General features: G+C 36.3%; 1 protein-coding gene across 4 annotated transcripts in view; it reads left to right on the forward strand.

The window, feature by feature from the left end:
- The window catches only part of STRN (striatin), a 69,658-nt gene that overhangs the window by 18,044 nt on the left and 38,316 nt on the right, over positions 1-13,298 (forward strand). For all 4 annotated transcript variants that reach the window (XM_066993904.1, XM_066993906.1, XM_066993903.1 and 1 more), the window contains exons 3-5: positions 1,412-1,485; positions 4,257-4,332; positions 6,348-6,512. In XM_066993904.1, the coding sequence (XP_066850005.1) occupies positions 1,412-1,485; positions 4,257-4,332; positions 6,348-6,512 (315 nt within the window). The remainder of the gene's footprint in view (positions 1-1,411; positions 1,486-4,256; positions 4,333-6,347; positions 6,513-13,298) is intronic.

Raw genomic sequence — 13,298 nt, forward strand, 5'->3', positions numbered from 1 at the left:
ATTTTATTAGAAGTAGTGAGTTTGCTTGATGGAATAGGAAAAGGCAAAAGAAAACAGAAGAATAACATACTGAGGATGCCTGAGAAGCAATCAGGAGGCAGAGGTAACTTGAAAGCTGTCTCCAGTCACTCTTGATAGGGTCATTCTAGCTTAGTGGCACTTGCCTTATGCAGTCGTTACGTGTCACACCCATTCATTTTTGTAAAAACAGTTTTTAAGTGGGAGAGTTCCCTTGTGAGTTGTGGAGGCAATGAAGCCTGTTTTCGTGTTCATTTATACGAGGGTTTGTTCTTTTTCCCTTTTTGTCTTCTGTAGCCTCTGTCTTGCCTTCTTACACCCAGCTCGCTGCATTTGCATTGGAGCTGTGCCTGCATGTGTGCCAGTCGGTCATCCTGCTGCTGCCAGGCTGAACGTCGAGTACTGCCTCAATTCTCTCTTGCCTTATATTGAGGGTGCTGGTTCTCTACACGGTTAGGAATGTCTACAAAACTTCATAGGGAAGCAGTTGGGTTTTGGAGTCTTCTAAAGCTTTCATATTTGGCCAAAACCAATCATAGAGACTGGAGTTCCTATGAGTGTGAGATAAGGGGGAACAGACAGTGAGGCTCTCTTTGCCTCACTTTTTCTCTTCATTACTGTGTTATAAGACTTCATCTACTCTGACGAATCTTTAATAACTTATATGTACATTTGTAATGGTATACTACTGTTGCTTTATTTTCTGTGTTTAAAAGTCTGTAGACACTGATTCTGTAAGATGAAGCTTTTTCAGTCATAATGCTTTCTTTCTTTTTCTTCTAGCTAGTCTTACTATCATATAGCATGCTTTGTGGGGTTTATTACAATAGGCCTTCTGTAGGTGAAGTATTTTTGAAAGAGAAGTCTCCATTTTTAACTCAGTCAAGTGTCAGTTCTAGCAGCTGTATGACAAACTGGTGAAGCGGGGCTGCTATCAGCACTAGGCTTTAGCACTGGTATAGAGTAGTTCTTAGTGAGGAAAGCCTCTCACTAAGGAGAGCCTGAAGAAGGAAAAAAAAGTTGCTTAACTGAGGTGACAGTGAAATACAAAATTATGTGGATAGTAAAAATGTTTGATAGTTTAGTGATAGTTTTTTTTAAAAAAAAAAGAAGTAAAGGTGGGAGAAGCAAGCATATTGCCAAAAGGAAGTAAAACCATTTTGTACAACCTACTGTCTGTTGATCTGTTTCATTAGTATTTGCTTTGCAAATACCTGTAAATCTTGGAAAAAATAATTAGGCAAAATTGCACATCTAAGTCCTGCTGAAATTACTTGTTTTGTACATACGCTAGAAAGAAGGAGTGACTTTTGTAGCGAGGACAGGTGACATTTATGTATTTATCCATACCCTTTAAATGTGCTAATAGTTTTCCTTTTTTTTCTCTTTTCAGGGCTAAATATCACAAATTAAAATATGGCACAGAATTGAATCAGGGAGATATGAAGCCACCAAACTATGATTCTGGTAAGACTTCATGAAGAATGAGTTCATTACTGACATAAAAACTCAACTATGGTTTGTGCAAATGCTTAAATGATGGTGTTGATGAAATATGCCACTTAGTAGAGTCAGTGGGAATAGACATAATTAATGAAGATTATATTTTACTAATGTAAAATTAAAAGTATGTTAATGCTCTAAAAGAGTCTCAAATGAGTTTAAAAAAATGCAAACCCAGCAAACTGCTTCTGAAGAGAATAATTTATCTTCTCTTAAGTAATGTGTATGGATATTTTGGAACAGAGAGTTACTAGATTTATAGCTATAGAATCCTTTTATTTTTGAATAATTCTTCTGAAAGAAAAGTTAATAGCAAAGGATGTGAACTCTATGGTACATAATTTGTGTGAAAATATGTATTAGACATAAGCGAGAGTTTGACAATGGCAGTCAGCTTGAGGAATTCAGAATTGCAATTACTTCCTTTTTCCCTTTTCCTATCTACCCTTACTTTCCCTGGGGGCGGGGTGGGGGGGAGGGTTTGAGGATTATGCCTTTTGTATGTTGTAGGTGAAGAGGTTGAGAGGAGAAGTAATAGGTAGCTATTTTTGCATCTCAGACCCCTGATGCTTCTACTAGAGCAACAAAACCAGAATCACCTGATAAAAAGGAAGAATATATAGTCTGCAGACTTCAGCTCGGTCATTTGGTTTGTCTAAGGGTTGGCACGTTTTACTGTCATGTTTAACTCTTACCTCATGGGATTCAGAAGATCATTTTTTGGGGAAAAAAAAACACACCACCAACAAAAAACAATAACAACCAAAAAACTCTGCACCGGCTGATGATGAAATTTTACACCAGGATTTTCCTGTCCAAAATACAACAGTTTTTGAGAAGTTCTATTTCATATTATTATCCAGGTCATTTCCTTAACTGAAGAAATTGTTTAATTTGGTGTTACTCATGTGGAAGACTCCAATCTGTATCTAACCCACTAGAAAATTTTGTCCTGATCACACCAACGTCCTAGATATCTGATAGCTTCTACAGTTCTCGTTTTTGTAGTTTCTCAGGGTGGAGCTATAGCATGTTGCTCTAACAACTATTGGAGTTGTCTTGGATAGATAGTTCTTTTTTTTTCTTCTTCCCCCATCTTGCCAGTGAGGGAAAAAATACAGAAGTGTTTCTAGAAGTTCTTCCAAATGCATCCCTGTTGGTTGTTTACTCTGTTATCTCTTGGGAACCCAGTAAGACAGTTCAGAAGAAAGAGTTGGATCAGATTTTTTTTTAATATCTTTTTTACTTCTCATGAGATCTGCTGTTACTTTCTTGTAATACAAGTCCCTTCATTATCGTCTATAAACTGCTGTTACTGCTAGCAGTCATCATTTCTGAGTCTTAAGAAAAAGAGAACTCTTGACTGTGGATGTATTTAACAGTGCCTTCAGAAGGAAGGTTTCCACTTTCAAAATTTATTTTCAGGGAAATTTATCTCAGTTGTGTGTTAACTCTTGCATAGAGTGAGCTTGTGTATTGGGTCCAGCTGTGCTCAATTCTTCTTAGAAGATCTATGTGCAATTGATGATTTCCCATGGTTGCCATCAAATGGGTTTGTGAATTTAATATAGATAAAATTCTTACGGTTCCCCTTGCATGTGAATTCTTATTAATCTTTGATAGCTTCTTCAGTAGAGGTTGTGGTTTTTGTTTTCTTGTTTGTTTTGTTTAGTTTTGAATTCAGTTATTTAAAGGAGAATGACTTCTCAGTAAGGACAGTAACCTTCCTGTATCACATACTCATTCATAGGATTATACCACAGGTTTTTCTGGTTCTTAATTTTTGTTTATGCAGGAAGACTGTTCATCCTTCAGTGTTTGGATCACAAGGGCTTCTAGTCTTATAGAGTTTTATTTATTATCTTTTGTAGATAATAAACCAAGATCTTTTATCTTGGGAAGCATATGCTTATTTGTCTCCTAGGGGAGGGGAAAATATACCATGGTGTAGTATGAAGCTATGTATGCAATAAATGTGTAGCTGCTGATTGCCAGCATTCAGGTAGGTTTCTCACCAGAACAGCCACGTAATTTTTTTGTGGATTTTCCCAGCGTAGTACTGTTTGGATCCAGATTTGTGGTTATGGAAAATGTGGTGGAAGTTTTTTCATCAGCTTTTCAAGTTAAAAAGTAAACAAATACTGCTGTATTTTTTTCCTTCCCCAAAGCTAATACAAACACAGATGAACGTAAAGTTGATGCGAATAGGTCTGATGGGTCCAATAATAAGGAAACTGGTTGACCAAAAATTGTAAGTAGGTATAATTGTACTTGATACTGTTCAAGTACTTGTACAGTTGTACTTGACATTGTTTGCAGTTAAGTGTGTGTATTTAAACATAATTACGAGTGTACACACACACACACACACATATATATATACTAGAAGGCTAATGCAAATATGGGACTCCAAATTGTTTATATGATTGTCCCCTTAATGAAAAAGGGACTCTTGGATGTGAAACAGAAGGAGAGGCACTAATGACTAGTGGAACTTGGTCTCCTGCCGTAAGATGTACTTGACAATCTTTGTTACGTGTAGGTAGTACGAGATTCACATGCTATATGCATTTTTTTCTCTTGATTGATTTTTTGAAACTTGGAGTTTTTATTTTGTTATTCAACCATTCCTAATAAGCTTAAGACAAATCACATTTGTCTTCACAAGTGGATGGACATATTTTTTAGAAGTAGGACAAAGGAAAAATTGCTTATAATTAAATAATCTTTTCCAGATGAAGGGAATGAAACAGAGATTCAGCCACAAAACAGCCAGCTAATATGGAAACAAGGACGACAGCTGCTAAGACAGTAAGTATAGAGAGAAGAACTTGAATAATGAATGCAAGGGAAAGTATCTGGTAAGGAAACATGGTGATGGTGGTATTTGATTTTTCTGTTAGATTTTCTTTGAAGAAAAGTTAGTATGATGAAGTTGATACAGCTTCTGCCCTACTTTTCCTAGGCTTTTGAAAAAATATTAGTATTTCAGAACTTCAGGTGAGAAGCCTTGTCATCAGAAAATCTCATTTGCTTTTACTGAGTATAATAAAACAATCTGTTTGGAAGAACAGTGGGTCATGACACTTTACAATTCTTTTTGCAATTAAAAAATAAAACAATTCTTTTTACAGCTACATAAAGTAAAAATAACTTGGGTTGGAGAGGGATAACTTTTGTTTTGGTCTACTCTACATGCAAAAAAACCACTAAGAAGGTTAGACTAGGAGCTTTCTAATTCTCAGTTCATCTTAATGAAGCAAATGTCTAATATAAATCAATTTTTGAATTTTGCTCATAATGAGTTATGCAGTTCCATGGTACTTGGTCATATTTCTGGTTGTTTTTTTTGTTTGGTTTTTTTTTTTTGCCTTAGTTACAGCCCTTGGTTTAAATTGAAAAGATCTCTTCAAGACCTGTCATCAAGGTCTCCTCATGTCTGTTTTTTCATGCATTAGCCTCATTCACTCATTCACTATGATGATAGCTAGATTCTGTGGCCTTCTAATCAGCTAGCAAAATTTTGATATCTAATTCTGTTTTTGTGTTACAGAAGATTAAATGAGAGGGGAGGGAGATAGTAAGGACAGTCTGGGCTTTATTGGAGAGGACCTGTTTCCAAGGAGTTATACAAAATTAAATTGTACAGTTTGTCAGTTGGATGGCTTTTACTTCCTTTTCTTTTTCAAGAACCCATATATTTGCATGTAAGTTGAATAAATGTAAATAAAGTAGTCTTGACTTGGATCAGTGATTTGAAGGCAAGTCATTCCCTCCCAGTGTAATTCATGAGTAAGTTACATGCTGCTGAATAACGAGTTTTTATTACTGACAGACTCTGTTTTGCATAGGTGACTCATTTGATTTTGATATAGTCATCAGTCAGTATTTTGCTGCAAATGTGTTTATGTAAAGAATATTGTTAAATAATTGGATGAGGATGTTCTTGCTAGAAAAGTGCATATCCTTGAGTTGTGACAGCTTTTATCATGAACTAGTATTTCTACTCTTCAGAGTTATCCAGAATATTGATCATTTAATCTGTTCAGTGTTTCTGAGAAGATAGTATTAGTAAATTCATTTTCTAGAGGAAGGGACAGAGACTGATTATTTGGTCTTCCAGATGCATTACTGTATGCAAAGGTACAACTGCATATTGACGAAAGAGCCAACTTTAGACCTTAAGGTTTTCATACAACCAAAACTAACCCAAATGTGCGAGATACATTAATATTTTGCAGATTCTGAAGAATGAGGAAATGGCAAGGCAAAGATTTTATCAAACATAGTACGTTATAAATAACAGGTTTTAGTAGTAGCTATAGCTACAGAATTCGGTTTTATTCCCTTTGTTTTCTAGGCTTATTCCCTCTGTTTTCTAGGCTTCTAGTAATGCCTGGGGAAGGAACATACCTGACACGTCTTGTAAGGCTTCATGTGTGTTTTCCATGTGTTGAAGAATAAAATGGCTATATTGTACATGCAACTGTGGTGATTTTTATAAGCCAGTTGTAAATATTATAATTGAAAGTGCTTTTCCATCCATTTTAGTAAATGAATGAATAACGTATTGTATAACCTCTGACTGCTAGGCTCTTTGATTATTTCCCCCTTCCCCCCCCCCGCCTCAGTGACTGTAGAGGCTGGTACTGCAAGAGGCGATCCCTCTGCAGCTGGTACAGGATGATTTATAAGCATGTTCCGTTAGCACAGCACCATACTTTGCTAAGCTGTGGGGTTGAAGATGAGTTTAGGGAGAAGTTTTCATTTAGTGTTTTGAGTGAGTAAGATGTGCGTGAAAAATTAGCATGAGTTCTGTCCTACAGGTATCTGCAAGAAGTGGGCTACACCGACACGATATTGGATGTGAAGTCCAAACAAGTACGAGCTTTATTGGGACTTTCAAGTGATGCTTCAGAGAAGGAAAACAGAAATCAAGAACCAATGGTAAATGGTACAGAGGGCCAGATTAAAGAAAACACAATGATTGGGTGAGTATCATGAAAATGTTCTCTTTCTGCATAAATGCGATTAATGGTGTAGAACAGATTTTTGTTTACTGAGATTTTGAGACTTTTTACTAATTGGAGATTAGCGTAATTTTAACAATTTTTATTACATAAAGCAATAAGTATGGAAGCAACTTTTAAGACACGCAGCTTTAAAAGCAGCATGTTTTTTTTTACCAGTTGCATGGCAGCACAAAGGCAAATCAAGACATTTGATATGTGATTAGAGGTCAATATTGTTTCAAGTTAACAGCTTATTTGGATTGTTGGAAACTTACAATATATATTACAGCCTTTGTTTTTTCTGGTGTACGCTGACTTTGACATGATAATCAATATGAGATACAGGATTTTTTTTGGTTGGATCTGGAAAGCAGATTCTCATATTGCATTCTGATTTCTATGAATTCATGGTTTTCCCTGAGTGGATATTCATGTGCAAATGTGACTGAAGTGTAAGATACTCATTTATTTTTTTTATCATTTTTAATATTTCTTAACACTATGAGAAGTCAGTAAAGGAGTGTAAAAACTTGTTGTCCTTGCTTTTGTTTTTAAGTAATGCTGAAAACATAAAAGGCTTTATTCCATTTTCTTGCGTTTTCTGTGCAAAGAGTTTTTTCGTTTTGCTTTTGAAAAGTTAAAGAAAACCAAAACTTAATTGTAGAGGCATTAGGGAAGCAATCTGTTCTTGTTTAAAGTACTGTAGCTACAAAACTTAAGAAAAATGATGCAGAATTGTTTGTCTGAACGATACATGAGGTTACTATTCCGGTGGTTTGTGCTGTCATCAACAAGCACAGCTTTCTTGAAGATTCTGCTTCTTTTTTCCTTTTCTATGCTAATGTGGCAAAATTCAAGACCTTCTTATTTTAAGGTCTAATACTGTCAATATGACACATTCTGTCTTTTAAAAAGCATTTGTAAAATTTCATTGTGCCCAGCGGATAGCTCTAGCAACTTCAGGCCAATAAGTTATGTAAGGGCAGAAGTTCATTGTTACGTAATTAAATTTTATGCTGTGAGGTGGAAAATCTGAATGTATGAGAAAACCCACAAGCTGCCGAAATACATTGTGCTGCTACACAGTTGACAAGCCATGTCATTTATGTGCGACAGCTTTGTTTTTGAAGAACAGGGAGTGCTTGATAGATGACAACAACAATTTTGGTTTGGTTTCTGGTGAAGGAGTTGCTTCTTTTCAGGGTAATGGGTAAATGGAGCTCCCCTTCTTATACTTGAAACTTTATTGAAATCTGTTTTCTCTTTGAAACAGATGGATATTTATAAGGTAATTATTTGATAGATGAAATGGTTGGACAGTGGTTTTAATGTAGCAATTAATAATACAGTTGTGTTTCTTTCCTATGTACTTCCTTTCTGGATAGGCTTATTTTAGGTCTATCAGTTTTAACACTGGTAGTCTACCCTATAGCTGAGGATACTCTCTGATGCGGGAAAAACATGTTTTCCTTTCATTGTAGCTCTGCAAGATTTTCAACTTGAAGGCTGTTTAGGTGTACACACTCTAAGAAACTGCTTTCATCTCGCTTGTCAAGCATAACGTGGAAGACTGTATTAGAAGGATTAGGGGAGCATTTTGATATATGTTGTGAGACTCGACTCCAGGGTTTTCCAGTGGAAGACTCTTCAAGTGAACTTGTCCAATGTAGTCCTGTCAGTCTTCTTGGGTTATTTTGAATTTGTGGGTTTCAGCTGACATCTTTCTTACTGAAAGGTAAAAGTTGAGATTTTACCAAAACCCCGTGGTGAATCTCAGTATAAGGCTAGCTCTCAATGCTGCAATTCTTCTGGGTATTTCAAGTGTGCTTTCTGAACATCTCTTTTAATTTTCCATGCAGGAGGTGTTCCGTGACTTTCTTCTTGACAGAGACTGTCTGTTACTTAACTGCTATCTCATCTTGTGCTATTAGATACTATAATACGTTATACTTCACTCTTCCTGTGGTGTGTGACGCTGTTAATCTCTTCCCAGCTGCATTGTCACTTGCCTCAGAAATTTCAAAATGCAGCTTTATGGCAGATTGGAAATCTGAAAGGAGATGAGGTGTTGCTCTCAGTTCATACTCACCCATTACCAGCCTCTTCTATTATCAGCATTCCTTAAAAATATACACACCAGTTTATTTCTGAAGAGTATTGGTATTGAATAGGTCACTGAGATCTATAAGGCTTGCAGTTCTTGTACCTGATCCCAACCGGAATTCTTAATGAACGTTCAAAAACTTGGTTCAACATTTTTCTATCCGTTTACCAGACCTGGGAAAAAATTAGGTGGCTCATCTTCATTCTGGCACACAGTTGAGGTAGGAGCGCTCTGAAGCAACTTCACTGCTAGGCTATGTAACAGGATGGAGAAAAGATTGACAGTTCTTTTAGAAGCTTCTTGTTATTCCTGGTGCGCAGGAAAAGTGAGAAGAGGATTTGGGGTCACAGTGAGCCTGTAAAGTTGGAAGGAGTGCAGTGAACAAGTGCTATTTTGTACTTGTAGAAGAGGGAAGAGTTACAGTGAGAGTTCAGAAGACCAAGGGAAAAAAAAAGAACAAACACAAAACCTTAATGCAGTCCCTAAAAGTAGAAGGCCATGCTTGTGTTTGACAGGATCACAGGACATTGGGACAGTTGCAAAGTAAAATGCAGATGGAAGATAAGCAGTGGCTGTGTGGATACAGTGAAATACTTCAGGGGAGAAAGCTTTCCCGTCACCACAGAACACAGAGGACTGTAAACTACTGAAGTCAATGGAGTTTGGCAAATTTTGTGGTTAAAAACTTTTAATGGACATTGATATCAAATACCTGCTAGCAAGTCTGAGGCTAACGGTCAACCTGGAGATGTTTGAGTTGTCTTTGAAGAACAGAGTGCTGGACAAAATATAATGCATGAAAATTAATCTGGTCTAACAAGAAATATCTGTGTCAAAGCAAGAAAATACAGCTCACAGAACATTGCTGACTTGTTTGGTCTTGGAAGAAATGCGTAATATTGTGAACTCAGCTAAGAATGCAGATTTTTAAGTCTGATTTTTTTTAAAAAAATTGTTTACATGGGAGGAAGAATGTGAGAAGCAGAGTACAGGGAATGAAGAAAGAGTTTGTGGATAAGAAACAAAGACAAACCAGTAAGAATTTGGAAAGAGTGTGGGTGAATGTGATGAAGATAATGTACTGTAGAAGGGAAAATAGCACAATGAAGAACAGAAGAAAAAATGGATATAATAATTATACGAACAGGAAAATGGAAGACACATTAGATGTAAATGTTCTTGAAGATGTCTCCATATAGCAGCGTAAGTTGCAGAAAGAACAGATTGGCTAAACTGCTTTCTGTGCAACTGAATGTTCGTTTGATAAATTCCATAGAAAGTAAAAAATGATGTTTGATGTTTTCATGCTGCCATATGGTTACCACTTTGGGGGAAGGAGAGGAGATAACAGAAACGGGGAAACAAACTTTCCTTTATGTCATGACTGTCATTTATTGGTAATCAACCCATATTTTCTCAGTGAAATGAAAGTAGTAGAGAACAAGACACAGATTTGTACTGAAAGAAATTCCAATTGAAGAATGAAAGAGACTTGCTTCTCTACACTGCTACACTGTCAGATTATAGCGTGTTTCTTTCATAAGCCCACCAAAGTATGCATGGTGTTTGCTGCTGTTGCTCAGCCTCCTTCAGGAATATCTCTGATCTGCTGTAGATCTAATTCTGACAATTAAATGCACCCACAGTTTACTTTTTTTTTTAAATGTCTTTGACCGCTGAAAGGGTAAGCCCTGGTGTTTTTTCTTTGGCTCCAGGGATGTGTGAAGTGTATACTCAGTGGTGGGTAGGGAGGATATTCCTCTTCCTCTCAAATCACCACTTCTTCTACGAATTTTCATGCGTCAAGTCTATTATACCAGAACTTGTGTACCTACTTCAACAGCCAGAGTTCAGACACTCAGTGACTCAGTGCTCTCAAATCAATAGAAAGCTGAGCGTTTTTATGGCAGAGGCTTTTGAGAATGTTTGGAGGGATAGCATGAGCGCTGTTTACTTCAGTATGGTTAAGCTTACAGTAGTTATTGCAGTGAAAATACTTAGGACAGTAATCTTGATTTACAGTAGACAATATGTAACTTGAATTCTGTTAATTTTAATTTATTTATTTTTGGTTGCCATCTGGTCATACCCCTCAGCTTAATTTTGAGTATCTTAAAGTGTTGGGGCTACATTAGAAAACTATTCCCACCTCTTTTTTTTCTTCTTTTGGTGTAATAATGAAATAATTGCTGTTGTCTGAAAGTCTTTTAAACCCTTTTCAATTTCTCTTCTTATTGTTAAGTGAAGCAGCCTCAGTCTGTGTGTGTACTAGCTGCTACATGTGTGGGCAAATATTTGTATTCTTACATTACCTATTTATTTGCTAACATACAGATCCTCATGAAAACTTTAGCACTCAAGACATCATGTGGATTTTGAATGCACCCTGGAAGATTTTGGTTCCATAAGTGAAATGTTGTTATGATAACCTGAGATAGATATAGTCCTGTTTCCACTTATTTCATGGAATTTAAAAGGGCATCTGTTTTCAGTTTCTTCAAATCAGCTCACTTGCATTCCAAAAGATAAGTACCACTTGGCATGATTGGAGTCAGAAATAATTACTAAAATAATAACTTCATAATAATGGTTGAAATTCTTAACACCTGCGGTGAGAGAAACGGGTGCTTTCCCTCCAGCAAACTGAAATATAAATGAAAGCTGCCTGCAAGTGTCACATGTAGCCTTGAAAACATGAGAGTATTTAAGTATCTTTGGTTCATTTATTACCTCATTTTTAATAGCTTTATCTTATTGACTGAAACCTAAACAGTCAGATTAATTTACCTTCTTGAAGGTGTGTGTTTGACTACTGCTTAATATGAATGGAAGCAAATATAACGAAGGAATGGAACTGGAAAGAAACAAGGGTATACCAGGCATATGCTTGTATATATGTGCATGTGCGTATATATAAGAATGGTATAGATAAATTATCTCAATTTTTGTTAAGAGTTAGATGATTAGAGCTATATTTAAATATTCAATGGAAACTTTTAAGAGAAGTATTCTGGCTTATTTCTCTCTGAAACTGATCTGCTCTTTTTTGTAATTGAACTGTATATGACTTCTGCTGCCTATGCTTTGCTGAAGCAAAAAGGCATCATAGTAACACATTTGAGAGCAGATCCAAAGACCTTTTCAAAGATTAAGATTAAACATTTTGAAGATCTTATATTTCTAATGTACAACAAATCATTCCATCTGAGGCTTCAGCAAGTAAATGTCTTTCTGTACCAGAAGGCGTTGAATAACTCTTGCATCTCTAAATCGTATTAACACTGACACATGTAATGAAATTGCTGCTTATTGGCTGATGAATCTTGTGTGTTAACTCGCTTATAAAATGGTTTATTTGGGAAAAGATCTTTGCGTTTAACTACCTGAGGTAACACCTGTCATAAAAAAGATTTTCAAAATAGTATAGCAGGTTGAAATACTGAATTAAATATATGTATATCCAAAATCAATTTGCCTTATTCCCTTTACTGATGTTTTTTCCACCTTTTTCCCATTCATACTTGCCCCCGTCTTGCAGTGACCTAACAGGCATTTCGGAGATACCTGGTTTAGGCCAGACCTAGACAATTTCAACAGATGGATCGAAGCAGGAGAAGTGATTAGATAAATAGGGGATTTGTGTGTAGAAAATAGTACCAATGATGACTCTTCTCGTTTCATTGGCACAGATCTGTGGCACAAGGGTCTGAAAGATGCTTCTTGGAAATGTCACATAAGAGTCATGGCACAGAAGGAACAGGGAGAAAGAGACCAGGAAGTCGTATAGGGTGAGAAAGGGAGGCAAAGAGAAGGGAGATGAATGGAGAAGTAACTTTAAAATGTTACTTCAGTTCTTCTAACATTGACTTTTTGTATCCTTATATTTTAGAAAGTATGCTTATTTGACATAGTATAGTTACCTGACTAGATTTGGCAAGATAAGCAGCCTTTTCTTTATTAGTGGCGTTCCTTCATAATTCCAATTTGCATCCAAACCATTTTGTAAGTGTTGCTTACCAGTTGTAATACGTATTGCACTGGTTCTTGCATTGTGTGGTGTGAATTCCTAAGAAGTTTCAAAGGTTATGACAGACTGTCTAGCCTTCCGGTGTTCCTTGTGTCTAAATTTTGATGATAAATATTCTGCACTTTATTAGTTTGATTTTTTTTTTTTTTCTCCATGCTGTATTATGAAAGATTTTGCACTGTATTGAAAATTTCTAAGACTGTTCGGAAAAGGCAGTTGTCATAGGAAGGAAAGCATTTCAATTTGCATGCCATTATTTACTCTGTCCAGTTTGAAAGGACTCGATTAGCTGTGTTGAAAAGATTGTATTAGAACACGAAATAACTGAATTCTGTGGGAAATTAATAAAAATGCTGACCTTGCACTAGCACGTTTTGACAGTGGGAGGAAACCAAGCCAACAAAAATGGCTCAAGAAAGGGTGTTTTAGAACAGCTCTTCAAATGCTGGGCCACGACAGGCTTTTTCCTGTATAGGCCCCCAGAAGCATTTCCCAGCCTGAGCTGATCTTGCATTTATTTAACTTTATACTGCATTGTTCCTTCCTGCTTCTGAATTTGTCAATAAAATCTGTTTTTATTTAAGACACTTTGTGTATGTCCTGGAATAAAAAACAAGCAAAAAAACCCCACCAA

This window comes from Anser cygnoides, chromosome 3, assembly GCF_040182565.1.
Source record: "Anser cygnoides isolate HZ-2024a breed goose chromosome 3, Taihu_goose_T2T_genome, whole genome shotgun sequence".
Taxonomy (NCBI): domain Eukaryota; kingdom Metazoa; phylum Chordata; class Aves; order Anseriformes; family Anatidae; genus Anser; species Anser cygnoides.